This window comes from Salvelinus alpinus, chromosome 2 (assembly GCF_045679555.1).
Source record: "Salvelinus alpinus chromosome 2, SLU_Salpinus.1, whole genome shotgun sequence".
NCBI lineage: Eukaryota > Metazoa > Chordata > Actinopteri > Salmoniformes > Salmonidae > Salvelinus > Salvelinus alpinus.
Window position 1 is genome coordinate 50,736,252 of NC_092087.1, and position 21,408 is coordinate 50,757,659.

The following is a 21,408-nucleotide window of genomic DNA, read 5'->3' on the forward strand; positions in this document are numbered from 1 at the left end:
ACATAGATACATACATACACGCACATATATACAAAGCATGCAGATCCTGTGTCCAAGATGGTAGCATGTCAAGTCGTTTGTGACTTAAACCTTTCGTTTATGGTGGAGCAAATCTACACTTTCCTTACCTTTCCTTGGCCTCTATTTCTTACATCTCTCAGAATAAATGACAATTTTCGTGGAATTGCTTTTCGCACTGATTTTTACTTAACTTTGGAGAAAACGAACATTGTTGCTGGGTGAGTACATCTGACAATATGCTCTCCACTCCATTAGACATTGTGTCGGCGGGAACTCGCTCTTTCTCACTCGGTCCACTCGTCCAAGTGCCCATGCGTTTGTGTTATGATTTGAACAGTACGAACTTGTGTCACTACCAAAATCCAATGGTTTTAAATGACTGTTTTGTATTGTCTGGAAACTCACTTGTAGAATTCGCTTGCAGTAGGTCTCTTAAAAAAGAGAAGCCGTGGAAGGTTATTAAACAGAGATGCCTAGTTATTCTTATTTTGATGAAATCAGGTAACGTGCAACCTAATCCTGGCCCTGATATGCAATTCTCCAAACCCCCTCTGATTTTAAATCTAGATCTGGTCTTAGTATTTTTAATTTAAATGTATGCAGCCTGTTGTCTAAAATGTATGGAGTTAAGAGAGAGAGAGAGAGAGAGAGAGAGAGAGAGAGAGAGAGAGAGAGAGAGAGAGAGAGAGAGAGAGAGAGAGAGAGAGAGAGAGAGAGAGAGAGAGAGAGAGAGAGAGAGAGAGAGAGAGAGAGAGAGAGAGAGAGAGAGAGAGAGAGAGAGAGAGAGACATTTCTACAATCTGCTAAAACCATCTCTGAGCTCACAGGAAGAAAGAAAATTCCCGCTCCAAATTGTCTCCATTCATTAAAATCACAATTTAACCAACACCCATCTATTTTTGTGACTACCTGGACCTACTAATTGGTTTTTATGTATTGAAACCAAACCATATGAATTTGAATGAAAATTATTTAAATAAACATGAAAAGGTTGATGTAAGAAGCAAGCATAATTTCAAATAGGCTACATGCATGTAGATCTTGGTGGTGCAAAGAAAATGGGATGCATGCCAGCAAAGCCATTACACAACACAACACTCAACAATAAATGAATTGCACGATAACGGTGACAAACTGTTAGGGCCTACATAAAGCTGTCCCAAAAGCAGTCCCAACATCTTACCACCACTACACCTGGCTATCAGCTGAGATTTGTCAGTGACATTCATGAGTGAGCTAGGACGGACGTAGTCAATATAACTATTTGTTTAGCACTTTTGAAATGTACAGTGACAGAATTCAGAGCATGGGTCGTTCTTGGTACAGTGTTCTCCCTGTACCAAGTCAGAACCGTAGGATACATAAAGGGGGGTAAATAGAACATATTATTAGGGTGAGGCACATGGCCTACTAACATCTTACTACACAACATACACTTAGTATTACTTTCTTAGTTACAGTATAGATATCTCCCAGGCATATTACAGTGCCACATAATTTATGCAGCAGCATACAAGACATTTTTGGACTTGTTGTGCTATGCTCACCCTAACAGGAAGATTGCGCGGCGGTCCTTCGTGGGCAAATTTTGTCATCAAAGTCTGGCATTCTATGAATTTATGGTGCTTTCAAAACAACTGGAGGCTGGATTTACAATTCCGAGTTGGATGACCATTCAAAACGTATTTTCCCAGTCAGAGCTCGTTTATTCCCGACTTCCCAGTTGTCTTGAACTCACTGAGTTAACAGTTGTTTTGAGAGCGGCACAAATCATGTTTCATTGACAGCATGGCCAATGTTGAATGTTTATAATTTTAAACTTGGAAAAGAGTCCCGACAGACATGGCAGATCTGCTTCTAGCTCCTAAGCAACTTTGCAGTATTTAAAATTGTATTTCTTACATTATTAGCCCAGAAGTTTTTTGTGTTATTACATACAGCCGGAAAAAACTTTGGGATATCAGAGCGGCGGTAACTCACCAGCATTACAACCAGGAATACGACTTTCCCAAATTGGATCCTTTGTTGGTACCCCCCTGGGCAATTGAACTTATCCCAGAGGCTGCTCCAAGACGCCACCGGCGGAGAAGAGGTATTCGGAGTGGACTTCTAGTCGTGCACACCGTCCACCGCTTACGAGTATATTACTCACTAATGTTCAGTCTCTGGACAATAAAGTAGACAAGCTCAGGGCAAGGATCTCCTTCCAGAGAGACATCAGGGACTGTAAATACTCTGTTTAAAGAAATCATGGCTCTCTCCGGATATACTTTCCCCGTGCATACAGCCAGCTGGGTTCTCAGTACATTGTGCAGACATGAATAAAGAAGTCTCCGAGAGAATTCTCTTCGGTTATAGTCACAGCCGTGTATATTCCCCCTCAAGCCGATACCACAACGGCCCTCAAAGAACTAAACTGGACTTTGTGCAAACTGGAAACCACATATCCTGAGACCGCATTCATTGTTGCTGGGGATTCTAACAAAGCAAATTTGAGGAAAACACTTCCAAAGTTCTATCAACACATTGACTGTAGTACTCGCGGTGCTAAAACGCTCGACCACTGTTACTCACCCTTCCGGAAAATCAGATCACGACTCCATTTTGCTCCTCCCTTCCTATAGGCAGAAACTCAACCAGGAAGTACCCGTGCTAAGGTATATTCAACGCTGGTCTGACCAACCGGAATCCATGCTTCAAGATTGTTTTGATCTTGCAGACTGGGATATGTTCCGGGTAGCCTCTGAGAATAACATTGACGTATACACGGACAGGGTGAATGAGTTCATCAGGAAGTGTATAGGGGATGTTGTTACCACTGTGACTATTAAAACCTACCCAAACCAGAAACCGTGGAGAGATGGCAGCATTCACGTAAAACTGAAAGCGCGAACCACCGCATTTAACCATGGCAAGGAGAATGGGAATATGCTTGAATACAAACAGTTTAGTTATTCCCTCTGTAAGGCAATCAAACAGGCAAAACGTCAGTACAATCACGGATTACAAAGGGAAAACTAGCCACGTCGCGGACACTGATGTCTTGCTCCCGGACAAGCTAAACACCTTCTTCGCCAGCTTTGAGGATAACACAGTGCCACCGACGCGGCCCGCACCCAAGGACTGTGGGCTCTCGTTCTCCGTGGCGGACATGAGTAAGACATTTAAGCACGTTAACCCTCGCAAGGCTGCCGGCCCAGACAGCATCCCTAGCCGCGTCCTCAGAGTATGTGCAGACCCAGTCTTCTGTCCCCACTTGCTTCAAGATGTCCACCATTGCTCGGGGATCCAAGAAAGCAAAGATAACTGAACTAAAGGACTACCGCCCCTTAGCACTCACTTCTGTCATCACGAAGTGCTTTGAGAGGCTAGTTAAGGATCATAACACCTTTACCTTACCTGACACCCTAGACCCACTTCAATTTGCATACCAACCCAATAGATCCACAGACGATGCCATCGCACTGCACACTGCCATATCCCATCTGGACAAGAGGAATACCTATGTAAGAATGCTGTTCATTGACTAAGCTCAGCCTTCAACACCATAGTACCCTCCAAGCTCATCATTAAGCTTGTGGCCCTGGGTCTGAACCCCCGCCCTGTGCAATTGGGTCCTGGACTTCCTGATGGGCCGCCCCCAGGTGGTGAAGGAAGGAAACAACACCTCCACTTTGCTGATCCTCAACACATGGCCCCCACAAGGGTGCGTGCTCAGCCCCCTCCTGTACTCCCTGTTCACCCATGACTGCGTGGCCACACACGCCTCCAACTCAATCATCAAGTTTGCAGACGACACAACAGTACTAGGCCTGATAATCAACAATGACCAGACAGCCTACAGGTGAGGACCCTGGCGGAGTGGTGCTAGGAAAAAAAAACTCTCCCTCAACATCAACAAAACTAAGGAGCTGATCATGGACTTCAGGAAACAGCAGAGGGAGCACGCCCCTCTCCACATCGACGGGACCGCCGGGGAGAAGATAAAAAGCTTCAAGTTCCTTGGCATACACATCACTGAAAATCTGAAATGGTCCACCCACACAGACAGTGTGGTGAAGAAGGCGCAACAGTGCCTTTTCAACCTCAGGAGGCTGAAGAAATTTGTCTTGGCCCCTAAGACCCTCACAAACTTTTACAGATGCACAATTGAGAGCATCCTGTGGGGCTGTATCACAGCCCGGCATGGCAACTGCACCACCCGCAAACGCAGGGCTCTCCAGAGGGTGGTGCGGTCTGCCCAATGCATCACCGGGGGGCACCCTACCTGTCCTCCAGGACACATACAGCACCCGATGTCACAGGAAGGCCAAAAAGATCATCAAGGACATCAAACCACCCGAGCCACGGCCTGTTCACCCCGCTACAATCCAGAAGGCGAGGTCAATACAGGTGCATCAAAGCTGGGACCGAGACACTAAAAAACAGCTTCTATCTCAAGGCCATCAGACTGTTAAATAGCCATCTCTAGCTGACTACCACCCGGTACCAACCCTGCGACTTAGAGGCTGCTGCCCTATATGCATAGGTATGGAATCAGTGACTTTAATAATGGAACACTAGTCACTTTAATAATGTTTACATACTGCTTTACTCATTTCATGTGTATATACTGTATTCTATTCTACTGTGTTTTAGTCAATGCCACTCCGACATTGCTCGTCCTAATATTTATATATTTCTTAATTCCATTCTTTTTCTTTTAGATTTGTGCGTATTGTTGTCATTAGATACTACTGCACTGTTGGAGCTAGGAGAACAAGCATTTCACTACACTAATAACATCTGCTAAATACAGTGGCAAGAAAAAGTATGTGAACCCGTTGGAAAAACCTGGATTTCTGCATAAATTGTTCATAAAAATTGATCTGATCTTCATCTAGGTCACAACAATAGACAAACACAGTCTGCTTATACTAATAACACACAAACAATTATACGTTTCATGTCTTTATTGAACACAATTGGGGTTCACTTATATTGGGTGTAGTGCCTTTCCTCAGCCACAGTGTGTTATACACTACCGTTCAAAAGTTTGGGGTCACTTAGAAATGTCCTTGATTGTTGTCCATTAAAATAACATCAAATTGATCAGAAATACAGTGTAGACATTGTTAACTCCTTGCGGATCAGTGGGACGCGAGCTTCCCATTTCGAAATCTTCCGGTGAAATTGTAGAGCACCAAATTCAAATGAAATTACTATAAATATTAAATGTTCATGAAATCACAAGTGCAATACATCAAAATAAAGCTTAACTTGTTGTTAATCCAGCCGCCATGTCAGATTTCAAAAAGGCTTTACGGCGAAAGCAAACCATGCGATTATCTGAGGACAGCGCCCAGCACACAAATGCATAACAAATCATTTTCAACCAGGGAGTTGCGACACGAAAGTCAGAAATAACGATATAATATATGCCTTACCTTTGAAGATCTTCTTCTGTTGGCACTCCAAAAGGTCCCAGTTACATTACAAATGGTCCTTTGTTCGATAAACTTCTTCTTTATATCCATAAAAACTCAGTTTAGCTGGCGCGCTTCAGTCAATAATCCACTCGTTTTCCCTCCTTCAAAATGCATACAAAATGAATCTCAAACGTTACCAATTAACTTATCCAAACAAGTCAATCAACTTTTATAATCAAACCTTAGGTACCCTAATACGCAAATAAACGATAAAATTTAAGATAATTGTTATTGTCTTTACCGGAGAAAAATACCACAGAACGCGCTCTCATTGACGCGCTTGGAAACAGTACAGCCAAAATGGGAGCCAACTAGAAAAACTACAATTTCTGACTCATTCTTCCAAAAACCAGCCTGCAACTCTTTCTAAAGACTGTTGACATCTAGTGGAAGCCCTAGGAACTGCAACCGGGCACGATTTCACGCTATTATAAAAGTGCCAGCCATTGAAATCAGTGGTAATATAATTTTTTGGGGGGGGATGGATTGTCCTCTGGTTTCACCTGCCATGTCAGTTCTGTTATACTCACAGACATTATTTTAACAGTTTTAGAAACTTTAGAGTGTTTTCTATCCAAATCTACCAATTACATGCATATCCTAACGTTTGGGCCTGAGTAACAGGCAGTTTACTTTGGGCACGCTTTTCATCCGGACGTCAAAATACCGCCCCCTATCCCAAAGAAGTTAATGTTGTAAATGACTATTGTAGCTGGAAACGGCAGATTTTTTTATGGAATATCTACATATTATCAGCAGCCATCGCTCCTGTGTTCCAATGGCACGTTGTGTTAGCTAATCCAAGTTTATAATTTTAAAAGGCTAATTGATCATTAGAAAACCCTTTTGCAATTATGTTAGCACAGCTGAAAACTGTTGTTCTGATTAAAAAAGCAATAAAACTGGCCTTCTTTAGACTAGTTGAGTCTCTGGAGCATCAGCATTTGTGGGTTCGATTACAGGCTCAAAATGGCCAGAAAAAAAGGCCTTTCTTCTGAAACGTGTCAGTCTATTCTTGTTCTGAGAAATGAATGCAATAAATTGCCAAGAAACTGAAGATCTCGTACAACGCTGTGTACTACTCCCTTCACAGAACAGCGCAAACTGGCTCTAACCAAAATCGAAAGAGGATTGGGAGGCCCCGGTGCACAACTGAGCAAGAGGACAAGTACATTAGAGTGTCTAGTTTGACAAACAGACGCCTCAGACGTCCTCAACTGGCAGCTTCATTAAATAGTACCCGCAAAACACCAGTCTCAACGTCAACAGTGAAGAGGCAACTCCAGGATGCTGGCCTTCTAGGCAGAGTTGCAAAGAAAAAGCCATATCTCAGACTGGCCAATAAAAATAAAAGATTTAGATGGGCAAAAGAACAGACACTGGATAGAGGAAGATTTGAAAAAAGTGTTATGGACAGACAAATCTAAGTTTGAGGTCTACAGATCACAAAGAAGAACATTCGTGAGACACAGAAAAAATGAAAAGATGCTGGAGAAGTGCTTGACGCCACCTGTCAAGCATGGTGGAGGCAATGTGATGGTCTGGGGGTGCTTTGGTGGAGGTAAAGTGGGAGATTTGTACAGAGTAAAAGGGATATTGAAGAAGGAAGGCTATCACTCCATTTTGCAACGCCATGCCATATCCTGTGGACGGCACTTAATTGGAGCCAATTTCCTTCTACAACAGGACAATGACCCAAAGCACAGCTCCAAACTATGCAATAACTATTTAGGGAAGAAGCAGTCAGCTGGTATTCTGTCTATAATGGAGTGGCCAGGACAGCCACCGGATCTCAACCCTATTGAGCTGTTATGGGAGCAGCTTGACTATATGGTAAGTAAGAAGTGCCCATCAAGCCAATCCAACTTGTGGGGGTGATTCAAGAAGCATGGGGTGAAATCTCCAGATTACCTCAACAAATTGACAACTAGAATGCCAAAGGTCTGCAAGGATGTAATTTCTGCAAATGGAGGATTCTTTGACGAAAGCAAAGTTTGAAGGATTTCAATTAAAACTCATTATTTATAACTTGTCAACGTCTTGACTATATTTCCAATTCATTTTGCAACTCATTTCATGTATGTTTTCATGGAAAACAAGAACATTTCTAAGTGACCCCAAACTTTTGAATGGTAGTGTATATACAGTGCATTCAGAAAGTATTCAGACACCTTGACCTGATTCAGAGGGGTTGAGTTAAATGCGAAAGACACATTTCAGTTGAAATTCCCTTTCCATTTTTCCACATTATGTTATGTTACAGCCTTATTCTAAAATTGATAAAATATTTTTTTTACTCATCAATCTACACACAGTACCCCATAATGACAAAGCAAAAACAGGTTTTTAGATTTTAGAAAACAGAAATACCTTATTTACGTAAGTATTCAGACCCTTTGCTGTGAGCCACGAAATTGAGCTCAGGTGCATCCTGTTTCCATTGATCATCCTTGAGATGTTTCTACAACTTGATTGGAGTCCACCTGTGGTAAATTCAATTGATTGGACATGATTTGGAAAGGCACACACCTGTCTTTATAAGGTCCCACAGTTGACAGTGCATGTCAGAGCAAAAACCAAGCCATGAGGTCAAAGGAATTGTCCGTAGGGCTCCGAGACACCATTGTGTCGAGGCACAGATTTGGAGAAGGATATCAAAACATTTCTGCAGCATTGAAGGTCCCCAAGAACACAGTGGCCTCCATCATTCTTAATAGGGATAGCCCCCTTTCAAAAAAAATATCCTAAATGACATACCCAAATCTAACTGCCTGTAGCTCAGGCCCTGAAGCAAGGATATGCATATTCTTGGTGCCATTTGAAAGGAAACACTTTGAAGTTTGTGGAAATGTGAATTGAATGTAGGAGAATATAACACAATAGATCTGGTAGAAGAAAATACAATGAAAAAACAAACCAGTGTTTTTATACCACCATCTTTGAAATGCAAGAGAAAGGTCACTGTTATAGCCGTCACTCTGGTTGTAATTTCGATAGTGTCCACAAGATGGCAGCAGTGTATGTGCAAAGTTTCAGATGGATAATTTGGAGTTTGACTGATCCTCAAGACTTTTAGTGTGAAGTCCCCAGGTAGATTTGGGCAAATCGTGAAGGAGACATTCGCACTCATTTTCCATTTTTCTGCAAGAATATCATCAAATCTGTATATTTGGACTTTGATTTAGCTTTCCAAGTATTAGTAGCCATATTATAAGTTCAACATTTGCAAAACAACCAGTTTTCATAACTTCATAACTCTGAATATCCTTATAGTTTTTGTCCAAAATGAAAAGGCATGCTGTCGTACAAGGTTAAAAGCTACATTTTACGACATATACATGGTTTCCGGATACTCCCGTAAAGCCCAGCTCATTGGCTATCTAGTTAGCTTTGTTTGACCCCGATTGGTGCTTATTTGACAAAGAAACACTCATTAAAGTGATGGCCGCCCTCGTCATCGGCATGCCATGAAGGCGTCGCTCTCTGACCAAATATGGTGTCCAACAGGATATACTACACCCCTAATGAAATAGTGAAGTCTTGTTACCTTCTAGGATCTCTGAGGAATAGATACAAACGGAATTTGAGTCGTTGAAACAACGTTTAAGGTGAGGTATTCACAGATTCCTTTCTTTGCAAATTGAACGAGTGGAAATACAAAATCGATCGTGCATGCTATATGGACCTTTTTAGGATATGAAAAAGGATTTTATCTAACAAAACAACACTTCATGTTATCTCTGGGACCCTTTGGATGATAAATCAGAGCAAGATTTCAGATTGTAAGTACACATTTCACCTTCAGAGGTGAATTTATCAAACCTATCGCAGTGAAAAAACTTTTGTTGTTAGGAGCTCTCCTCAAACAATAGAATCAAATTTTTTCGCAGTAATAGCTACTGTAAATTGGACAGTGCAGTTATATTAACAAGAATTTAAGCTTTCAGCCGATATAAGACACGATATAAGACACATCTTGACATCACGCGCTGTATGGTTTACAGCTGTCCCGTTGACAGAACGCCGAATTCCTAAATGGAAGAAGTTTAGAACCACCAAGATTTACATTTACATTTAACAGACGCTCTTATCCAGAGCGACTTACAAATTGGAAAGTTCATACATATTCATCCTGGTCCCCCCGTGGGGAATGAACCCACAACCCTGGCGTTGCAAGCGCCATGCTCTACCAACTGAGCCACACGGGACCACAGATTCTTCCTAGAGCTGGCCACCGGGCTAAACTGAGCAATTGGGGGAGAAGAGCCTTGGTCAGGGAGGTGACCAAGAATCAGATGGTCACTGATGGAGCTCCAGAGTTCCTCTGGGGAGATGGGAGAACCTTCTAGAAGGACAACCATCTCTGCAGTACTCCACCAGACGGAAGCCACTCCTCAGTAAAAGGCACATGACAGCCATCTTGAAGTTTGCCAAAAGGCACCTAATGACTCTCAGACCATGAGAAACAAGATCCTCTGTTCTGATGAAACCAAGATTGAACTCTTTGGCCTGAATATAATGTGTCACATCTAGAGAACCTGCCAACATCCCTGCTGTGAAGCATGGTGGTGGCAGCATCATGGTGTGGGGATGTTTTTCAGTGGCAGGGACTGGGAGACTAATCAGGGTCGAGGGAAAGATGAACGGAGCAAAGTACAGAGAGATCCTTGATGAAAACCTGTTCCAGAGCACTCAGGACCTCAGACTGGGGCGAAAGTTCACCTTCCAACAAGACAACGACCCTAAGCACACAGCCAAGATAACGCAAGAGTGGCTTCGGGACAAGTCTGTGAATGTCCTTGAGTGGCCCAGCCAGAGCCCGGACTTGAACCCAATTGAACATATCTGGATCTTCAGAGAAGAATGGGTGAAACTCCCCAAATACAGGTGTGCCAAGCTTGTAGCGTCATACCCAAGAAAACTCGAGGCTGTAATCGCTGCCGAAGGTGCTTCAACAAAGTACTGAGTTAAATCTCTGACCACTTCTGTAAATGTAATGTTTCAGGTTATATTTTTTATATATTTGCAAAAATGTCCTTATCTGGCAGAACCAATGGCATAGTCCCGAATGTGCAAACTCCGGCCACTGTGCACAGTTACAAAAAACAAAGTTGGAACTTCACCTTAGTTTAGACTAGCTTAAATGTCTTAATATTTAAATTATTTTCTTTTGACCTTTAATAAAGACACGGAGTCTAAAAATCATTAGGAACACCTGGCGAATATTGAGTTGTACCCCCTTTATCCCTCAGAACAGCCTCAATTCGACAGGGCATGGACTCTACAAGGTGTCGAAAGCGTTCCACAGGGATGCTGGCCCACGTTTACTCCAATGCTTCTCACAGTTGGCTGGATGTCCTTTGGTTGGTAAACCATTCTTGATACACACAGGAATCTGTTGAGTGTGAAAAACCCAGCAGCTTTGCAGTTCTTGACACACTCAAACCGGTGCGGCTGGCACGTACTACCATACCCTGTTCAAAGGCACTTAAATATTTTGTCTTTCCCATTCACCCTCTGAGTGGCACACATACACAATCCATTTCTCCATTGTCTCTAGAAGGTTTAAAAATCCTTCCTTAATCTGTCTCCTCCCCTTCATCTATCTACACTGATTGAACTGGATTTAACAAGTGACAATATGGGATCCTACCTTTCACCTGTAAAGTTTGTGTTCCTAATGTGTTGTACACTCAGTGTATGTATAGTGTGCAACGTATGTACAAACTTTGTACTACTGCAACAAATGTAGGTAAAAACACAAAGCAGGTACAGTGCTTAAAGGTATTGAGAGGCTGTAAAATGTTTGTCCTTTCTCTTCCTCAGCCAAATGACAGACCACCGGAGACATCAAAGCTGCCAATCTACTATAATTGACCAGTTTGCTTCAATTATATGAGTAAAGGAAAATTATAATTTCAATAGAGCTTTGCTTGGTCTTGTGAAACAGCTGTGTATCCATACATGTGTCACACTTCCATACCACATCCTCTAGATGGCAGTGTCTATGTAATGTGAAGAAACAACCACTCATCACCTCTTCACACACAGCTACGCATTAACACACACACACCTCATAGTTAGGGCCCTGTCTTTTGGTTAATCACGTCACATGACCTGAATTGTAACCATTTATATTTAATTGTATTTAACTAGACAAGTCAGTTAAGAACAACATTTTATTTACAATGATGGCCTACCAAAGGCCTCCTGCAGGGGCTGTAGTGTGCCGCTATTCTGTAGTGTGCCGCTGTTGTGTTGGGTCCCCACCAGACCAGGGCAGAAAATAATTGTGTTTTGTAGTTTATTTGAAAATACAAACTTTTCAAATACTCACGGTAGTGGAATATAGCTTATATAGAGTTTCAACTAAAAGGCAACTATTTTCTTTGATATTCAAATACAGGTCTCAGAAAAACAAATAATATTTGAAAGTATTTAAAATACTTCTCAGAAAACCAAATTATATTAAGGCATTTATTATTTTCTTTGTAGAAATAAATAAAAAATAAAAAATATTCACACCAGATACAAACATACAGTTGAAGTCGGAAGTTTACATACACTTAGGTTGGAGTCATTAAAACTAGTTTTTCAACCACTCCACAAATTTCTTGTTAACAAACTATAGTTTTGGCAAGTCGTTTAAGACATCTACTTCGTGCTTGACACAAGTAATTTTTCCAACAATTGTTTACAGACAGATTATTTCACTTATAATTCCCTGTATCACAATTCCAGTGGGTCAGAAGTTTACATACACTAAGTTGACTGTGCCTTTAAACAGCTTGGAAAATTGCAGAAAATTATGTCATGGCTCTAGAAGCTTCTGGTAGGCTAATTGACATAATTTGAGTCAATTGGAGGTGTACTTGTGGATGTATTTCAAGGCCTACCTCCAAACTCAGTGCCACTTTGCTTGACATCATGGGAATATCAAAAAAGAAATCAGCCAAGACCTCAGAAAAAAAATTGTAGACCTCCACAAGTCTGGTTCATCCTTGGGAGCAATTTCCAAACGCCTGAAGGAACCACGTTCATCTGTACAAACAATAGTACGCAAGTATAAACACCATGGGACCACACATACCGCTCAGGAAGGAGACGCGTTCTAGTTCAAGTTTAAATGTATTTGTCTGAGGTGTATGTAAACTTCCGTCTTCAACTGCATATATGCCTTGTTAGGGAGATTAAGTAATCATACATAAGGTGTTATGTAGTCAAAAAAGTGTGTTATTGCTGGCAATATTGTGTTTATGTGATGACACATCTTCACTATTTACTTTAAAATGACAGAATAAGGGCCATAAATATTCAAGTGTACGTCATCAGAAACATTCAACTCCAATTCCAGTTAACTACATATATTTCATACATGTCCGTAGACTTGGTTAGGTGCACATCTAATGTACTTCTATGTTCATTCTTCGTACTGTATGAATTTTTTTTTACGCTATGTTTAGAATTGTGATTAAAAAAATGCTTATTGTCATGTTATGACTAGTATTTATTACCTCACCCACAAGCATTTGTAGGGCTGCAGAGTTTTCAACTGAATGATGGAGAAGGAAAGAGGACTTTTTGTCTGTAGACCTCGCAACAGCAACCACCACCTCGCAATTGTTTCTTCACCACAGAGCTGTGACCTGCAATATGCATATGAAACACATTTAGAAGAGTTGTTGTCCTCTTAAACATGAACTGAAAACAAACTATCACAATCCTTTAACATTTGAAAAAAAAAACATTGCACTTTGTGCTTGTATGTCATCTTTCCTGTCCTCTAGAGTCTCTGCCTCCTCTTCTGTCTCTCCGTCTCTGGAGTAATGATCTAGTTGGTTGGTGTTGACTGAATTTCTGGCCATCATCAATATTTCCCTTTCCCTTGTCATATTTATTTGCCAGTTTCATGACGCGCTTTGTTTCTAATGTGTTGTTAACTCGATCATTTTGTTGTAGTTGTATGTTTTCTGTAATGACATTAAAAGTGAATCACTGTGTCGATACCTTTACGTCACTCAGAAATACTAAAAGCTATCAAAATGTAAGTTGATCACTGCACAGGAAAAAAACTGTAGTTTCAACGTGTAGTTGTGGTGTGAATGTTATACATTTTGGTGTTACACAAAAGACATAAGAATTTATTTTTCCAGTTAGAAATAGTAGGCCATGCATCAAATAACTATTTGCATCAGAAAAAGGAACCCTCAAATGCACTATAGCATTTTGTAAGTTGTCTGCAGGTGGCTTGTTGTGAATGCACTCAAATATCAAGTCATTATCAGGTTATGTAAACTGCGTTGTAATACTCAACGTAGAAGGATTTGTCTTAATGTACAGTATATGAAAGTGATGCTATGAAAATGATTATTTCACGTTATCAAGCTCACTCTGACAAATCCCTGCCTATTACTGTGATTAAAAAGAGCACATGAAACAGTGTTTTTCACGAGGCCTTCCTGTGCGCCTTCCTTTAAGCACCTCTGTTTGAACACCTCTCCTGTCCTTGATCCATACCACATACAGCCATTTGTGGATCTTTTCAGTGTCCATGTGAAAGATAGTTATTGCGAGGCTGGAACATTTTGTTAACTTAAAATGTTTTTTAACACCCATGTAAAATGAAGGCCTGCAAAGCTTACAGATTTAAGTCTAATAGCATGAGATGAAAGTAGACAAACATCAGAGTGTGCGATATGAAGGCATAGTCAGTGGACATTCTGAACCTTATTTGAGGTCAGTAGGTCACATGACCAAGGAGCTATTGACATTTATTTATTTTTTTAATTCATGTAAAAACGTGCGAGATGAAAATGGACAAACCAAAGGGTGTGCAATATAGAAGGGTAGTCAGTGGACATTCTGAACCTTGTTTGAGTCAAGTAGGTCACATGACCAAGGAGCAATTGAAATTCGTTTACACTCCCTAACTAATTCAACTAGGAATACAAAATGCATTTCCACATGTTTATTAGCTTTGGAAAGCGAATTAATGTCCAAATCGTGAAAAGAAGACCTGTGAAATGTTGTGCCCAATTTTTCCAACATCATGAGACTTATTTGGAGTCTGTGGCTCGAATGGTTTGAAAGCTATTGAGATTTGAAAGCGCGAATATCCGTTGAATAGCCAACTTCAAACTGTCTACCTCGGTCCTCAAACAAGGGAAACAGAAACATGTTTCCAGTCTGCGTGAGATATTTCTCAGTGTCTGATGGAGTGCAGTGCAAGTCACTTGACGTTTATGAAGACAGTGATTAAACTGAAAATGGCATACATCAAGCTCTGATGAACTGTCTGGAAAAGCATGAACTGGATATTAGACACATCACAGCCTATGCCGCAGATAATGCCAATGTCAACTTTGGAAAACACCACTCCGTTTACCAGTTATTGAGCAGTGCCAACGATCGCATTCTGAAAGCTATTTGCCCAGCTCACATAGCTCATAATGCCTGCAAGCACGCCTGCGATCAGCTGTCAGTGGATATTGAGACAATTGTTGTAACGGCAGTCTAAGTCGTCCTCCTCATCGGACGAGGAGAGGCGAGAAGGATCGGAGGACCAATTTGCAGTGGTAAGTTTCCATGATATTTAATAGACACGAAAACAATACACGATACAAAACAACAAACGAACATACCGTAACAGTCCTGTGTGGCGAAACACTGACACAGGAACAAACACCCACAAAACCACACGTGAAACCCCGGCTGCCTAAGTATGATTCTCAATCAATGACAACGATTGACAGCTGCCTCTGATTGAGAATCATACCAGGCCGAACACAAAATACCAACATAGAAAAACACACATAGACAACCCACCCCAACTCACGCCCTGACCATACTAAATAAATACAAAACAAGGGAAAACAGGTCAGGAACGTGACAATTGTTTTAAAGATCTACAGCCACTTCTCAGTTTCTGCTTCCCGAAGAGGAGCTGCGTGCATTTTTTGCCTCTGTTGACATTGAGTGGTGTGAAAGTCTGCGACATGTTTGCAGTAGATGGCTCCATATTCATCCAGCTGTTGATCGTCTCCTGCAAAGCTGGCCAGCTCTTACTTCATACTTCAGGTCCCTTGGAAAAACCTGTCCTGTGACACTGAAGAGTATTTTTGAGTATGAAGAATTAATGGAAGCTGCTGAGATTTATCTGTGCATTATCCACAACGTGGGGTGTGTTTTTGACCAACTCATAAAAAGCTGGAGGAAACAACTCTCTGCATCACAGATGTTTACGAAGAAGTCCAAAAGTCCAAAATTTCTAAATGAGCGGAAACAGGACAGCTTTTTTGGATACCAGACCAAGCAGCTGATGGACAAACAATTGTCAGCACAAAGATCCACACAGCAACAGGACTTTGTGAAGTTCTATGACACTGTTATTACAAACATTGACAAGTGGTTTGATTTCTCACCAGAAAATGTAACGTTGAAACTGAAACCGATCGGCCTCTATGAGGAGCTCTCCTTCACTGACCTGGAGCAGGTGGTGGTTGCCCTCAAAATGACAGAGACAGTCAGTATGGACCAACTCTATGACGAGTTTTGTGCTAGCTGGGAGGAAATACAGAAAGACAGACAGGATACCACAAAATCCACCAGTGAGAAGTGGGTGGCAGTTTTCCAAAACCTAGGGAAAGCCAACTTGATGATTGTCTCATTTGTCAACATGTTCAGGATTGTCTCATTTGTCCTCAGTGTGCCAGTCTCAATGCCTTTGTAGAGAGGATGTTCTCTCTGATGACCATTACATGGTGAGACTCAAGAAACAGATGCAGCACAGAGCTGATCAAAAATGAACTTCAAATATCTGTGAACTGTGACTTGTCATATAAGGACTTCTCTCTGGCAATGCAAAAGGACAAAGGACTGCTTGAAACAGTCAAGAGCAGCAAAAAGATATCCATGGAAAAAGTAGACTTGGTGAGTGACTCATGCCCCTCTTTTCCTCTTTTGCATTTGAAATGTATATATTTTTTTTTGCTGTAAAGGTCAAAATTGTGATTTCTTTGATAATTTATTTTGAGGTTTATTCACATAAGTTTACATGATAGTTTTAGTAAAGCGATAGACTAAATGGAATATATAAATGTTTTGCCATTCCAATTGAATAAGAATATGAATATACACTGTATATTAGTTCCCACAACGCCATACCCACACCGCCGTGGCACCGTGCACTGGCACACCACCTTTTGTCCCTTATTTGGTTGTGAGAAAGTTGGCAACCCTACTGGTGACACAGACTATTTCTCTCAAAAAATATTGAACCAATTAAAAAAGCAATGTCAAATCAAATTCTAACATTATTTAAATTGTATTTAAATATGTGTTTGCTACAATACTCTTGCATGTTCTGATGGGACAGGAAGCTTGTTACTTTTATGTAAGGTTACTGGTTAGTTTTAGTCACAATCAAAACTTTGGGTAGAGAGTGGAGTGTGCACTCAAACCAACGGTGACAGCGATACGCCAAGTAGGCGTCCATCTGCCAGAAAGACGGAGTCAAAAGAATTACCAGTGACGTCACCGATGGGGCTTTCTGAATCGAGATTCCCTAAAAGCGCCACTTCGATAAGGATACGACTTACACAGCAGGTTAGGAGAATTAACATAGTAGGTTAGGGGAATTAGGTTTAGGTTAGGAAAAGGGTCATCGCTGACCGGACTATCCTTCAATTTGTGGTGAACGGTACATCACAGGCACACAAACTGCATAGAGCTGCAAAGCTGAGAGTCTACTGCAGCCATAGGAAGTCTCATCATTCTATATCGAATTTAATTTTAAAAACACAATTTGAAGATGTGATACAAAACCACTTTGTGTTCTTCACAGGGGGATAGAGACATCAATGAATGAGAGCAGTGCACCAGGAAATTTGTCAGATTTTCCGACCATTAGTTTTATACCAAATTATTACAGTAAATTAGGCAGCTGAAATCTCATAGCATATCAATTGTCATTTTTCATGAATTGGTTGTTCATAGCGAATGAAATTTGAAAATTAAATCTAAAATTATTTTGTCATACTATTTCCTATAGCAGTGCGTGCTAGTGCAAGAATTAATACAAATAATAAATACCCCAAAAAAGCAACAAAACCGCTTTCTGACAGTGTAAGGCATTATTAGGTACTGTTCATGGCTGTCACGACTTCCGCCGAAGTCGGTCCCTCTCCTTGTCCGGGCGGCGTTCGGCGGTCGACGTCACCGGCTTTCTAGCTACCGCCGATCCACTTTTCATTTTCCATTTGTTTTGTCTTTGTTTCACACACCTGTTTTCAATCCCACAATCACTTGTTCATTATTTAACCGTCTGTTCCCCACATGGTTTTTGTGAGTGATTGTTGATTTTGTATTTTCGGTCTGTCATGGTGTACTTGTATTTGTTATTTTGTGTATTTTAGATTTTGAGTAAAGTACATTTGATTACTCATATCTGCTGTCCTGCGCCTGACTCTCTACACCAGCTACACCTAGGACCCATTTCAATGGCCCTCTCATGAAGATATGTTTATTCAGCCATCCACTTCACATTAACATTCAACAGGTTAACTAGCATAAATTCATCATAATTTATGGTATTTAGTCTGCCTATAAACTCTGCATGCTTTTCCACGTTGTGGTAGTTGTACAACATAACATACCATCGCGTGACTCCAAGTTTACTTCGATATGATGGTTATTATAGCAATATTTGCGCTTAAATGCTTTCCACTACAATTGTCGCATAATCTATTTCACAGACTCCAAAAAGTATCCACCCTTGTGTAGTGTATTTTGTTTTGTCGACATTGGGAAATTTTACAGCCAAATTTGTCGTTTCCATCAGGCCTATCGTGAGTTTCTTTATGCGTCAGGAAATTCATCCCCATGAAATGGTTGGATGGAAACCTGGTTATAGAGAGAAAGGTGGAAATGTGATCAATAGCCATCAATTATTTACTTAACTTAAAATTTACCTGGAAATGAAGTCAACTTAAGCAGAAAAGCTACAAAAAAAAGATACAACAATGTCACATCAAATTAATGTTACAGCAATATCAGTAAAACAAAGTATGGTTTAAGATCAGTTTCAGTCATCTAAAGAATTCGGTGAAGGATGCTAGTTTATCTAACACAATTGTACACTGTTGGGTGTTGATGTTAAAAAAGTAGCATATATGCACAGAAATGCTCAGTTTATTTGAAAGATTTTCTTGTCACATGAAATGCATACTCACTCAAAATACATTTCTCACAGAGCCGCAGATAACATATTTAGGCCTCTACATGGAAGTGAAATGATACCACCACAATGTCAAAAATATAGAAATTAAGAACTTTATTCCAATCTTAAACTGCAGCTCTCACTAACTCATCTCTTAATACTCATTCTATTTTTGATTTGCATGTTGTTGGAGTTTCCAGAGGTAGTCGTTGGCGAAGTTCATAATCAGAGTCATGGCGTCCAGTATCAGGATATCCATGTCGTTAACCAGCTTCCCCTCCTCGTGGTAGTTCTTCACCGGCAGGATGCAGTTCATGGGAACGCCTAGCTCATTACTGCATTCCTGCATCTGAAAAACGTTGGAGACAGAAACGGCTGGATCAGTTTTTCTTGAGTGATGATCATTGAATCATGTCAGCACAACCAAGATTTAATGGCTGACTACATCACAGACATTGCATTGCGTCAACCGATGGTTGCTTGCCACATCATCAACTGTGCAGTTGGGTATCAGATTGCCTCATCATATTATATGGTTAGTTGACATGTTAAACACTTGTCCAGGCAATGTGAAATTTGATCAGGTCTGAGGTCATGTGATTTACCTTCTTTTTGATCTCCTTGCTGTAGTAGATTCTCTTCACATCCTTGTTCACCAGCTCACAAATGTAGAAAATAGTAAAAATTAAGAAAAACCCCTGAATGAGTAGGTGTATCCAAACATTTGACTGGTACTGTATATATAATTTATTTTGGGCACAATGCCCAGACATGCAAAAGGGTGCATAAAGTAAAAGTGCAAGACCAACGTTTCGGTTTTTAAGTCAAAGGATGTAACTAAGCAGTAGAATACATAATATTACATTGATACTGTGTTCGTTTCTACTTCGTATTCTACTGTGTAGTTACATCCTTTGCATTAATCTAGGCTTTATTATGTGATGTAATCAACTAATTTATGTTTTCTTTATAGCCAGATTTGTGTGCTTTCGTTTGTCTTGTTCATTTTCTTTATGCACCTTTTTATATGAAAACATAGAAATTATACATATTTGTGCATTTGAGTCTCCAACAGTCCTTTCTATGGTCCTACTTTTTCAAAACCTACGCCCCTGTGATTGACTACGTTTTGCATTTAAAAGAGCGCAGACGACCTCGCTTTGTTTCTACAGTCCCTCTTCATATCTCTGTTCTGCCTGTTTGTAGCTCATGAAATACTGTGTCTTAGTGTACCAGGATATATTAGGGAGCCATATTCCATACCTGCATTGTGTCTGTGTTAAATGTATTAGGCACTGCAGCTTACTGTCATGGTGAAGCTTGTGCCAGAGGTAGAAGCTACCAGGGCACTACTTGTGATCCGATTTTGGAAGACATTGTTGACTGAGTTGATGAAGCTGGACTTTCCTGCACCAACTGGTCCATATAGCAGGCATCTGAGCTGACCCACGTCAGGATCACTCAGTTTAAAGTTCCTCAGTTCATCCACCATGTGGTCTCTCTCTTATTTACTGTGAGAGACAATGAAGAGTACCTGTTACTTCTTGTTTTGTTTACCTGGCCACTGTTTCCAAATGCTAACCTTTTAGCATTTGTGGCACAGATTCAATGCAAAACAGTGGCCATAGACTGCTTATAATTATGTACAGGGAAATTGCATCAAGATAACACCAGGACTTAATTGATTTAAGATGGTGGGAAACTGATATCAGCAATTTAGCATAGCACACCATTCACACAACACAACCCTTGATAGTGATTGTAATGATAACTCCCGAGTGGCGCAGCGGTCTAAGGCACTGCATCTTAGTCCGTGAGGTATCACGCACTGGTTTGATTCCAGGCTGTATCACAACTGGCCGTGACTGGGAGTGCCATAGGGTGGTGCACAATTGGCCCAGTGTTTTCTGGTTTAGGGTTTGGCTGGGGTAGGCTGTCATTGTAAATAAGAATTTGTTCTTAACTGACTTGACTAGTTAAAGGTTAAATACAACTTTTAAAATAACCAAAACTTTCGTTTTACTTTCATCCTCCATATCGGTCAGTCGGTACAGTACTTACGTCCAACATGTTTCCCTCCATTGATTGTCAAATTCTGTGTGACACACATAGAACACATTTTGATTAAATTCACTTAATTATTGTTTTCCACATTCCAATTACATTCAAATGTTGATTACAATGACACATAATTAATGAGGGTAGGGTTACATTTTCTCTTTATTTAACTAGGCAAGTGAGTTAACAAATTCTTATTTACAATAACCCACTGTTCCCCAATAGGCCATCAAGTGCCTTGTTCAGTGGCAGAATGACAGATTTTTCAGCTCGTGGATTCGATCCAGCAACCTTTCAGTTACTGGCCTAATGCTTTAACCACTAGGCTACCTGCCGCCCCTACAGGGCATGTGCTTTATAAGTAAAGCCTTGGGGCTGTGGTCAATGCATGCACTAAAACGGTGTATGCAGGTTCCCAGAACAAGTAAAAAGAATTGGGACCGATGCACTTTGCTTGAACAGAATTTGCACTCACACCTGATATTCACTATCAGTGGTTGACTGTATTTTACAGATATGTCATCTCTCTTACCCTTCTTTGGTGGGGTTGGTGGTGGTGGTGGTGGTGGTGGTGATGGTGTCCTTGCTGGCGTCGGTGCTGGCGTTCGTGCTGGCGTTGATTCTTCTCCACCCATGTTTGCTTTT

General features: G+C 40.8%; 1 protein-coding gene and 1 long non-coding RNA gene across 2 annotated transcripts in view; both read right to left on the reverse strand.

The window, feature by feature from the left end:
• The window catches only part of LOC139543055 (interferon-induced protein 44-like), an 83,697-nt gene extending 62,289 nt beyond the window's left edge, over positions 1 to 21,408 (reverse strand). Inside the window, exons 1-3 of the mRNA XM_071349191.1 lie at positions 21,296 to 21,408; positions 20,767 to 20,800; positions 20,012 to 20,216 (exon numbers count right to left, since the gene is read on the reverse strand). Coding sequence (XP_071205292.1) covers positions 20,012 to 20,197 — 186 coding nt within the window. The 5' untranslated portion in view covers positions 20,198 to 20,216; positions 20,767 to 20,800; positions 21,296 to 21,408. The remainder of the gene's footprint in view (positions 1 to 20,011; positions 20,217 to 20,766; positions 20,801 to 21,295) is intronic.
• Positions 18,432 to 20,003, reverse strand: LOC139543135 (uncharacterized). Its single transcript, XR_011668606.1, has 2 exons — positions 19,311 to 20,003; positions 18,432 to 19,054 (listed from the first exon to the last, which is right to left on the reverse strand). It is a non-coding gene; the product is annotated as an uncharacterized lncRNA (long non-coding RNA).